This window comes from Schistocerca cancellata, chromosome 6 (genome assembly GCF_023864275.1).
Source record: "Schistocerca cancellata isolate TAMUIC-IGC-003103 chromosome 6, iqSchCanc2.1, whole genome shotgun sequence".
NCBI classification, from domain to species: Eukaryota; Metazoa; Arthropoda; class Insecta; order Orthoptera; family Acrididae; genus Schistocerca; species Schistocerca cancellata.
Window position 1 is genome coordinate 396,326,090 of NC_064631.1, and position 12,114 is coordinate 396,338,203.

A 12,114-nucleotide genomic window follows, 5' to 3' on the forward strand; every position below is an offset into this window, starting at 1 on the left:
GTGCTAGATTTGTTACCAGTAGGTTCGAACAACATGTAAGTGTTACAGAGATTCTTTGGGAACTCAAATGTGAATCCCTAAAAGGAAGGCAGCGTTCTTTTCAAAAAACACTACTAAGAAAATTTAGAGAACTGGTATTTGAAGCTGACTGCTGAATGATTCTGCTGCTGCCAACACACACTGTGTGTAAGGACCACGAAGATAACATACAAGAAACCTATTTGTGAATGGGACAGGAAAGGAAATGACAAGTAGTGGCACAGGGGTACCCTCTGCCGTGCACTGTACATTGGCTTGCGGAGTACCTACGTAGATGCAGATGTGCAAATGGCTGTAGGCAATAAATAGTTGACTACAGAGCTGTGATGACAATGTGCTGTTGGCATAGAGACATATACAAAATTATGTTACATGACAGGCTGATGCAGGTGTGAGAAGCAGCCAAGGGCACTGCAACTGTCAGAAATCTTGTTTCACCAACTCTACTACAGCATGCACATTTTGATATCTAGCATTATGACACAGCATCCAAAATGCTGTCCAACACAATATTCATTAATTTTTGGGGTCTTCGATGTTTCACACAAAATAACATTCACACATCTCTTTGAATACAAGATGTAATGTTAAGATCAATTTTTTCAAATTTTTTTAGAGAGTAAAAAATCAACCTGATATGAGTAAATTGTGTACACTTATAAATATCATCTTTTTCTGATAAATGTGCATCACCTATTTTCTCATTATAACTGTTGTGCACAATCTGTTCTCATCTGATTCTCTACTATTTAATGTTATCAAAGAGCAATCACGACCTAACTGAAGCCTTTGATACAGCTTTGGCAACTCTCACAACTAAACTGTCAGCTTTCCACCTAACCTAGACTACTTTAATGCAACAGGTCAGCCTGTCACAACAACCTACATCCTAAAAAATAATATACACTCAAAATATATTGTCAGTGTTCCGTTCTTTTTCTGTTTGTGCACTACAACATCACATACCACACATCACCATTTACATCACAGAACATAGAAAATGAGAAGCATCAGTAAGTTCAACTGATCCACAATCAGCACAACACTTCGAACCACTCATTTTTTTCTAAGTACAAATCTCCTATTAAATCCTAATCTACAAATGTACAACTAAAAAAAGAAAGACAGAAAGAAACCTTCCATTATAAATGTCTGCATATTGTATTATCTTTCTGATGCAAATGCTGAATTGTGTTAAAAAAAAAGCAGGTTGTAAGCAGATATTTATTGGTGTGTTAATAGGTACATGAGGAATAATCTAATCTTCCACCATTGTTCATAATTTACTAAAATTCCTCTTTCTGCAAATAGTTTTTATTCTTCATTCCTGCTTTTTTCTTCTTCTCCCTAGTATTTGTCCCATTTAGTGTAAAGTCCATTTTGCCACGATTTGGCAAATTTTATTTTATTTTATTTCTTAACTTTGGACTGGATGTCCTCACAGTCATCAAGATAACCTAAGGGAGGGGAATCGTATGTGCTGAGTCCGTTAATTGTGTAAATTTTGTTCTATGTGTTATCATATCTTAACTGGTTGCTTATTGTATTCTCTGAAGTAGAATTTGGGAACGAGCCTAGCATCTTCCTAAAGGAGTGAGGGGAACCACTTAAAAACTGCATGCAGGTTGGCCAGAGTACCAGCCTACGAACAGTTATCCAGGTCTGGCTCATATCTCTTTGTCTCTTAATTTAACACACTGCACATTATGTTATACTAACATGTCATTCAGGTTCCTGCTTCTAAAATACTGAAATTTAACAGTACATCATACCAACAGTCTAGGTTTCTGCAGCACTGTCATTTAAGTTAAAAAGTTGCTTAGTTTACAGAACAGCCTTATGTTCAATACCCTCCTTGCCAATATTTTTTTCAGTCTCGCAGAGGAATGTTAAAACTATGGCACTGAAATGTTGGAAAAAATGAGTACTCATGAATACAAAGTACTACAACATCAGAACTTTTAATGTACATACTACACTAAATCACATACGCCTACATGAAGCAATATTAATAAAGCTCAAAACTTAAATCACATATCATCCTGATGCCTACACAATATCATATCATGTGCAACTAAGTGCATCCGAAATAAAATTCATAATGAATTAATTAATAAAATGGTAAAAAGAAAGTATGCTGTTTTTGATGAGCTGCCTAATTAAAAAATTACATCACTTCAAATCTCACATCACATCTAAATCTCACTGAAAGACAATATCAAATTTACCAAAACTTCTCTTTTTTCATGGTATGTATATGCTAAATATCATAATTCTGCACTGGACCATTGTGAGATATATGCAAATACTACGAATCAAAATATTCACCTGAGGCATGTCCATTATTTAATATAGGTTTTCTGATTTTACTTTGTAGTTTTTATGAAGAAATGTGTTTTAAATATGGCCAAGTGCATTAAATATGATATGAATGTAAATAACTGGCTAAGCATCAGGACAGTCTGTTACCACAACCTTCATATTTGTTGGTTTCACTGACCTTATGTAGACCTTGGTATATGCTACAGTGCAGCCTGTCACCACAAATAGGATTTCAAGAGTGGGGATGGAGGTGGGGAAAGTTTGGGGGATCCTACACTACACTTTAACAGAATGATTACTGAGAACTTGCTGTTGTTAACTTTAACTCATTAACCTGAATACTTGGGAAGCATACATATGGAGCTGGGAGATTTTGATCAGTGTCCTAATTGAAATTACAGTTTTCCAATAAATCTGTAAGTTTTTCCGAGTAAGGGTGATAAGTATTTCAGTACCACTGCTCATTTTCTAAAACACAAATTATGAACAAAGGTAAAAGATTGGATTATTCCTCATGTACATATTAACACACCAATAAATATCTGCTTATTTAACACCATTCAGCATTTGCAACAGAAAGGTGGCACACATGTGCATTCAGAATGACCAGCACATTTACTAACAAATTATGGACAGCAAGAGCAACATCTATGTTCTAATTTTGTTTTTTCTTTTTTTAAAAAAAATTGGAGAACCATTGTATTAAAGCATTTTGTTTTTGAACGTCTTCAACACTGTCATGAATGTCATTTTTTGAACACACTGAATACAAAATCTCAGATGCAAGATTATTTTACACAAAAAAACTGAATGTCAAAATAAATGTAGACTGGGAAAGCCTTGGATCCACTGATTCAAGAAGGGCAATAGTATTTTAAACACAAAGGAAATCCTGGATCTTAACCGTTTTTCCTGTCTTCAAATATCAGAAGTAAAAACAGGTAGGCCCTCAAGTTAATTATGCTGTCGTCATAGAGGGGAAATGTTTTTCTCCAGAATGTAGACGATTGCAAACCAACTTCATCAGCCAATAAAAGTAAATAACGTTTAGTTGCTGGGGGGCAGACAGGGGTGCAGAATACAATGAACGCGACATTGGTTTTACAAGATTAATATAATTTGGATTAGAATGCGGACACACATAGAATCCATAGAAATAATTTCGTGGCAATGATGATGATATGGGAGAAAACAGCATTTATTTTCTGGCTCTACAAAATAATCCTTCAGGCTTTCGTTCGAAAATTATATTTACTAACATACAGCTTATGACAGAGGAAAAAAACTGACCTTGGCATAAGCAGAATGCAGTACAAACATAAACAGATGAAAGAAACACTATTCTTCATTTTATGAAACTTTTACTAATTTCCTGCAAATTCATTTTTCGTAAGCGTTTGCAAGTCAAAGTAACAAACTTGTTACCACCATAACAACTTGACGTGTACTGTATTATCTCCGGTTTAAATAAGTCAAAACGGAGCTTTTTAAATATTACCATTGTTTATGCTTATGAACTGCATACATTTCTGTGAACTCAACATGCAAAAAGTTTAAAACTTTTTTCGTTTATTTTTTATTTATTTTATTTTTTTTTGTTTGGAATAGTGCACTGATTCGTATGGCTTTTTCAGTTGGGAGAGTTACTGATATGTGCAACTGACAACGAACTTTCTTCCTCTCAGATTACAATTTCATGGCAATGTTGCCTACGTCACGCTAACAGTACTGACTTACAAATCTATTTTAACGAATCTAGTGACAATTTACGAACTTATCGTAATTTTTTAATCATTTGGGTGCGTTCATTCAACTAGTGACATTAAGAGTGTACAAGATAAACAATATCAACACCGTATTTAAGAATAATAGATCACTAAATGAATAACTAAAATAATTTTGATTTCGTAAAATATCATTGGCGTCTCCTCTATTTTACATCTTTGACTATTTTGACAGCTCGTGAACCAAAGATTAATGTTGTAGCTACGTTTGATTTTATGATGTGCCTCAAGATTGCTCGTAAAATGTCCAGTTTCTGGATTGATGCGAAAGAATATACTGGAGCGAAGTGTTTAAGATATAAAGTGGGCTGAGTACCAAAATATGGACGGAGAAAGGAAAGGAATTTCACATTGCAACGACCTGTTTGATTCACCAAATACGCCCCAGGCAAGCTCTGTTTGTAGTACAGAGGTAAGGTAGGCAAAAGCTATTCATAGGAAAGATGATAGTGAAGTTAAAAGAAGTACAAAACTACAAACATTCTTCGGACATGCTTGACAGGAGCATGATATATGTTATGACGTAATAACGGAGTAAATATAACTTATTCCAGGAAAGTCGTTTGTACGTCAGCCCAATTGTGATTCAGTTGCAACAAAGTGAACCAAGAAGTACAGGAAATGTGTCGAAATCGCTCCATTCAACTTCTTCAAGCTCGAGTGTCGTATGCAGAATTTGTCACGATGGTATGCCCTAACTTAATCGTTTATAAGCAAAACTAAATTTAACAAATATGTCTGTTATATTAGCGTATCTGCTCTATTCTTTTTAAATGTGTTGATGATTAGACTGCAGGAGCAAATAGAAATTTGGCCAAAGCTGTATGTATTTTTAGTAAAATTATGCTGCATTTCTTTAGCCTTCTTTTCTCGCAGTTTACTTGGAACGAAAATTATCAGTACATTTTAATATCTTCTGGTGAAGATGCACTGTTTTGAAAGGAAAACAGAAGTTTCTTCGCAGCGGAAACTACATTTCGTTATGCTTGTGTCAGCAGCTGCAGTAAATTTTTCAGTAGTAGTCTTCAATTTGCAGGAGGCCATTTTTTTAATTAATTCTTAATTACTTTATCGAATAGCTAAGTTTGCCCTCTAGGGCATTATCAAGTAACCTGGTGGTAAGAATAGTAACAAAAACGTTAGGCAGCTTACAACAAAAAAGAATTTACAAAATCGTACAAAAAATACTTTATAGGTGTGGGTGCTTCCATGATGACAAAAGGCAGGCTTGAAAGAGATTTCAAATAATGTATTTTCATGTCCTCGTCAGAGTTTTTTACGTATTTAGTTTGTGTGCACAGTACTTTGATGAGAAATTCTTCCCACACTTTGCAGGCGCTATGAGTTGTTACACATGCACGCTGCCTAGACTCTGACCCAAATGGAATCAACAACTTGGCTGCACACCAGAAAGTATGGCATTAAAAATGCCAAGAAATCTTGGAGATAATATCAGATGGCAGTTATTTGTACTCTGTATTGGTGTACATTCATCAATATGATAGTTTTAGGTGACGTAAACCAGTGTTTTATAGAGCACGTTCTCTTTGCATATGTGCCTTATGATGGAAACACACTGGAAATTATTGAAATATTTCAGATCTCGTGGAAATTTCAATAACAAACTTTCTCCTGCGAATGTGAAAATATTTTGTTGACACCGACCTACATTGGGAGAAATGATCATCATAATAAAGTAAGGTAAATCAGAGCTCACACAAACAGATACAGGTGTTTGTTTTTTCTGTGCACTGTTTGAGATTGGAATAATACAGAATTTTTGTGAAGATGGTTCAGTGAACCTTCTGCCAGGCACTTAAGTTGATTCGCAGAGTATCCATGTAGATGATAGGTCATGTAGCATTGAAGGGATTACTGAGGTTGAGGGGCCAGTCTAGGGGGTTGACAGGATGGGTGGTATGATTGAGATATACTGTGTTGTATGTAAATCTGAAAAGAAACATGGAATGCAGATGGCAGAAGTAGGAAAGTAGCAGTGTTGCAAATAGGTGGTAACATGCTTAAGAAGTGGCAGACAATGCTGAAGATGTATGAGAAGTCTGAGCAGTGTAGTAGACAACACAATTTGTAGCAGGATGGGTTGTTGTACAAAGAAACAAAATTAGTGCCCCAAGTAATAGTACCAGCAAAACTGAGGGCTAGGGTGCTAAAAGGGAACACATGATCACATGTTAGCTGGTCATGGAGGGCATAGGGCTCCCAACAGGAGAGCAGTGGAGAGTTATTGATGGAAGAATAGGAATACATGTGTGAACCAGTATGTGCAGAGAATCTTAGTGTGGATTTGAGTTGAATGGGAGTACCATTGCAGAGGTTACCTGAAGCATTAACACTGTTTGAAATTCTTGGGATTTATGTCTTAGGTCCTTTCAGTGAAGTGCATGCAGAGAATAAATAAGTACCCATATTATAGATCATTTTTTGAGATATGTGGAAATAGTAGCAATGCCAAACAAACTGGCAGCAACAGTGGCTCCAGGACTCGTAAATAACTGAATACTGAAGTTCGAGGTAACTGAAATGATAATACTGAAACAGGGAACCAACTTTCTTTGATTTGTTCAAGGAATTGTGTAAGCTGTTGTATGAAGAAATTGAGAACTCTGTCCCCAAGCTACATAACAGAAAGGGTGCACAGAAGTATAGGGAAGATGCTAGGCCATTATGTGGGTGCACACCCTACCAATTGGGATATCTATTTCAGGTATGTGGCCAGAGATTATTATGGGAATTGGAGGGCCACACTGGAAAGAGAAAAGATAAAAGAAGGCACAGAATAACAAGTGAGAGGTTGTAGGCAGAGCAGCAATAGATACAGGTGTAGTGTACTGTTTACTATAGGCAAATTGAACTGCAGCAGGGGCTTTAGGAGGAAGAAAGGTTAATAGGTATACCTGTCCTCAGGTGAGATAAGTCAGAGACAAGATGATGCAGGTCAACCAGATTAGTAGTCATTATCAGAGTGGTAGCCTTGTGGAACTTGTGCCTTAAATGGAAAGTGCAAAAAGAGATACTACCAGAGTTAGGGTTGGTCTTTGAACATAATCATAAAAATGTACCCTTTTATTTTAACCTAGCCACATTAGAAGCAAGGGCAGATGGCGCAAAGGTGTATGTTTACAGTTCTGTTCTAGGGGGGAGAGAGAGAGAGAGAGAGAGAGAGAGAGAGAGAGAGAGAGAGAGACAGGCAGGCATGGTACCAATGTTAGGTAGTATACCCACAGCCTGTTAAGTGGGGAGTGCTGTAGTTTGTCAGAGTAGAGGTTGTAATTGGTTGTGGAAGATAAGAGCAGAAATGGAAGGAGCAGAATTACAGAAGTGAGATTAGTTTGTCCAAACAGGGTAGTGTCAGGTAGAGTCAGAATTCGGGCGCATTGAAGCTACTGTTTGGTCACAAAGGGCAGGATGATTCCAAGGAGGTCATTAGGCCCAAGTTGTACTTCCAGCAGGTTGTGGCATGTTGGTTGTACTCTACTTTTGACAAAGAAATAGTCATAGCCAGTTTTGTTAGCAGGGAAAATTCAAGATATCAGGGTGGTTTGAGTTGGATGGGAGTGGATTATTAAAAAATGGGTCATCATGTAAAATAACAGAACTTACTTTCTATCTACCTGCCACAATTTCAGGAATAACCCATCTAAGCATTTTGCAGTCTCTGTTGTATTGGCCAGAGGAACCCTGTGGGAATGTTACCAGCTATGAATCTGTGTTAAACCATATGTTGGCATCAGAGTTAATACAGTCCATGTACAAACTCATTGCTGGTCAGGGGGCTGGAATCTCTGTGGAGACACTGATGCAGCATGTGAATTGTATAGGGAGAATGAATACTGGAGGGGAATGACGTTGACCATTTCCATATCAGTTACTGCAGCAACAGTTACTCTGCTAAGTATAATCCTTGTTCACATGCACAAAAAGTGGAGAACAAGATAATGTTCAGCCTGAGCCATCGTTCAAATTCCAGTAGACTGGATTCCCAAGGCTTAAGAGGCACTAGAGAGAATTGTAACAATAAATTAAGTTGAGCAGAAAACTAAGGGGCTGGGGTTAAGTGGTGCTTAAGGGAAATACCAGGGTATTTCAAATTAAAGGTAGTTTAGTTAAGGTGGCATGAGGAACTGGGTCATGTTAAGAGGGAGGGCAATGTAGCACACTGACCAAATTCGGTCAAATGCACGAAATAAGCAGCAGGTTACAGCAGACTCAGCCACAGGTAAGTGCAGATGTTACGCCTTGCAAAACACAACACAGCCTTCACATGTGAAGCCAGCCAGCCGGACGAGATGTGGCAATAGTTGACACAGCAGCACCCAGACAGAAGAAGATGAAAGCCTTTTCACACAAGCAACTGCTGAGGTGTTGAATAAATATGCCACAGGGCATACCAAAGCCCAAGCAAGTGCTGGCCATGAGCAAGCAAATACCTAGCCACTTTTGTACTGAAGTCACCTTGTGTTGGTATTGTAGCACTACCATGGTGGTGAGCAACAGCAGTGACATTTGGAGCACCATCCGGAATGCTGTACTGGGTATACAGTTCCACCTCACATCAGGGGGTAGTTCGCCCCGACACCAAGAGACACAGAACCGCTGCAGGGCCAGCCAAGTCCTGGAACATAATGCACCAACCACAGCACTACTGCCCTGGGTCACTGTCACTGCATCACCCATTGTTGCCAGATGGGCAGTGCTGCAGGCAACAGCCACATGCTGGCCATCACTGTCTTAGCTGCCGAGTGTGGGGGGACATTGCTGACAGAAGCAGTGACATTAGGCCACCACTCAGTCGCACCGTGCTCTATCAGCATTGCAGAACATTGTGCATACACGTGCAGTAGGCAACTGGATGTCTCGACTGCACTGCTGCTGCTGCTGCTGCTGCTGCTTCTTTTAATGAAACGTGGTAGAGAGCTGTAATAAAGAAATTTGAAAAGCATGGAACAATCTCTCTGACTCTGGTGATTTTCACTTAGTTTCTCAAACAGTTTCTGAAGGAATATCCTCAAAGTTTGTCCCAAACTGATATCTTTGTGGTCTGGAAGAGCTCGGCTATTGTCTCGACCAGCACTGTTGCCAACGCCCAAACGGCTATCTTCGGCACCATCTCCTGAAGACAATTTACTTTTCCTATTCCCTCCCAGACAAAAAGTAAAGCACCTTAGTCCAGGGAGACTCTCCTGAATTTGGGGCCTGGATTTGTGCCCTCACAAGTCTTTTCAGAGAGAGCCATCAGAACAAGCTCCATCTGTTGTAAGGTAATGTGGATCAGTGGATACACCTGTTGGATAACCTTCATCCTTAAAACCAAGAGTGCGGTACTAAGGGTATGTTTTCCTATATTTGGCTCAACTTTTTGTGGTTCTGAGTATTGTAAGAATTGGGAATATTGGGCTCTTCCCTTATTCCCTGTCTTGGAGATAGAAGAGATCTGTTAGGAAGTCATTTTTCGCCTTCTCTTTCTGTCCTTAGAGAAGTTTTCTCATGTGGTCCAGACAAGGATTTGATCTTGAACCAGTCCAACTTAAGTGGTGATTTTTCATGTCTTTGTTTTGTTTTGTTCTTTTCTGTTTTCCATTTTGATCCTACAAGAATTGGGGATTTATTTGCTCAACAACACAGCCACACGAAGTGCAAGGCTAATTACTCAGGTAGCTTGCCTGGTATGCCTGAGTCACCATCAATGATAAAACTTCACCACTGCCATGCAGCCCTTGCTTGGCATGGATTGCATCACACCTTGGAGTGGGTGTCTTGGGAATTGGGGAAGGGTTATGGAATTGGATATGAGAGAGATGGCTGTTGCGAGACACACTGTCTGGTTCATCCACTGAAGTCTGTCTGGCATGGGAGGCCCCACTAGTAGCTGCCCTAGTCAGCATAGCCCTCAGCTTCAAGAGATCCTGCAAGCATCTCCACCAACATAACCAGTACTTCAAGGTGGTGCCCCCCGAAAAGTTATTTTTAGTTTTGTTGAGTTGGTTATGAGTGTGTTGGCTGCATTCCCATAAGACAATCACTACAATATTTATTTTTCATGACAGTCCAGCACACAGTAGCAGCAGCTGTCTGTGGCTTTGCCAGCTGCTCGAAGAACACTAACTTCTGATAAATAATAAACTAAAGCCAATCACTATTTCCCACTCTGTTCCAGCCAATGAAGTATCCATCTTTGTACCTTCAGGTCCACAGAGATCAGGGGAATCAGCTGAAATCACACTTTCTTTAGTTTCAGATGATGGTGAACAAATTGTGCATTATAATTATACAGAAAGATGTTAAAGCCCATTTATCCCCCATCTACCTTTCGGGAGAAAATGGGGGGGGGGGGGGGGGGAGGCATGTGACATTAATATGTGCTGCACTTCATTTGTCTTCCTTACAATACTGTAATACTTGGTTAGTGCAATAAGTTACTTATTTTGCATGATACAGAATACACTGAAAGCCTGAATGACCAGTCCATGTCTTGTAAACATTGTAGGTTGTCAGCCAAAAGATCCACAAAGTAAATTTGCAATTCTGCGAGAGTAAAAATGGTCACCAAATATAACAGAATAAATCACAAATAGATTGTATCAAGGTACCAGCGAGAGTTGTCAGTAAAAGCTCAGGACAGTCTGAAGTGATTGTGCTCTGCTAGGCAGTGACAAGAGTATGTGAGGTAGACAACGTTGGTGATTCTGTCCATGTGCTAATCATGCTATGCTATCTTGAAGCAGTTGATAAAATCTATGGTCGCAATGATCTTAGGTTACTGATCGTGCTGTCTGAAGATAGATGTATAACGTTTTTTTCCCTGACCCCCCCCCTCCAAATCACCATAATTAACGTATAGGGTTAAAAGTGTCCCTACCAACAATGGGACTGACATAATAAGAAGGGCAGGAAGTGTGTGTGTGTGTGTGTGTGTGTGTGTGTGTGTGTGTGTCAGCCAGTGATGTGTTGGCGGAGCCAGCTTGACATAGGGCAATGTCGGTGGAAGAGGCTCCATGATCTCAGTGTCAGCTGCATATAGCAGTGGTGGTATCTCATAACTGGAGTCAGATGTTGGCATCCAGATGACTGCCTTCTCACTGAAAGCAAACTGTTCAGATAATGAGCTGTTGCCTTTGTTACAAACATTTTTTGGTTGTGGGTGGCTATGATGTTGCTGGGGAGCCAGGCTGGGACCCAGCCAAAAGAGTGGACATGAACTCACACAGTAACATGTGCTGTTGCTGTGCTGGCGTGGCAGAGGTGTTAGTTAAAGTTACCAGTGTCCAAAGATGGCAATCGCACAGCAGCCATGGGATCAGTGTGGTCCTACATGAAGCCAGGAACTGAGTTGCAAGCTCTGAGACTGTGTTTTTATGCATCGTGACTTGAGGACTTGACTGTCACAATGGTTCCCAAGGGTGCGGTATGTGGCAAAGATATTCCGTAAGGCTCTGATAATTACTTGTGTATATGGTGCTGTTCATACCAGTTAAAAGAATTTAGAGATTGGGATATGTAGTTCATCCTAGACACAGAGGAATTGGTTGGCAAAGTTAACACGTATACTCTCCCACCTGGCACGGAGTGTTCACCATCTGCCAGCGGTCAGAATGCAAAAGGCTGGTAATATGGTGAGATAGTGACAGCAAGATAACTACCTCACAGCCATTTTGCATTAGGCAATGTACAAGGGGACAACAGCAAGTGCCATAACCTGATTTCAGAGAAATTTCGCTTAGTGGATGAGGGGGGGGGGGGGGGGAGAAGGTATCAGTCAAGATGATGTGTAAAAATCTAATTTTTGGGCCAAATAGTTTTTGTGAAATCGATTGATAAGAGTGTCAAAGCAGTCGGAACACGATGTGTCTGCACAGGCGAGCAGTGCAGTGACAAAATCGCGCACAGCGCGGAATGCAGGGAGCACGTCTTTGTAGCAGCGAAAGGGTTAATGCGGCCGTGGTGGCTTTAC

The 12,114-nt window shown here is 39.7% G+C and overlaps 2 protein-coding genes across 2 annotated transcripts in view; one reads left to right on the plus strand and one right to left on the minus strand.

Moving 5' to 3' along the window:
• LOC126191343 (SUN domain-containing ossification factor) overlaps positions 1-3,807 on the minus strand; it is a 281,108-nt gene extending 277,301 nt beyond the window's left edge. The window contains exon 1 of the mRNA XM_049932178.1: positions 3,652-3,807. Coding sequence (XP_049788135.1) covers positions 3,652-3,710 — 59 coding nt within the window. The 5' untranslated portion in view covers positions 3,711-3,807. The remainder of the gene's footprint in view (positions 1-3,651) is intronic.
• A 252-nt stretch (positions 3,808-4,059) lies between these two features.
• LOC126191345 (E3 ubiquitin-protein ligase MARCHF2-like) overlaps positions 4,060-12,114 on the plus strand; it is a 62,899-nt gene continuing 54,844 nt past the window's right edge. Inside the window, exons 1-3 of the mRNA XM_049932184.1 lie at positions 4,060-4,160; positions 4,321-4,557; positions 4,700-4,832. Coding sequence (XP_049788141.1) covers positions 4,468-4,557; positions 4,700-4,832 — 223 coding nt within the window. The 5' untranslated portion in view covers positions 4,060-4,160; positions 4,321-4,467. The remainder of the gene's footprint in view (positions 4,161-4,320; positions 4,558-4,699; positions 4,833-12,114) is intronic.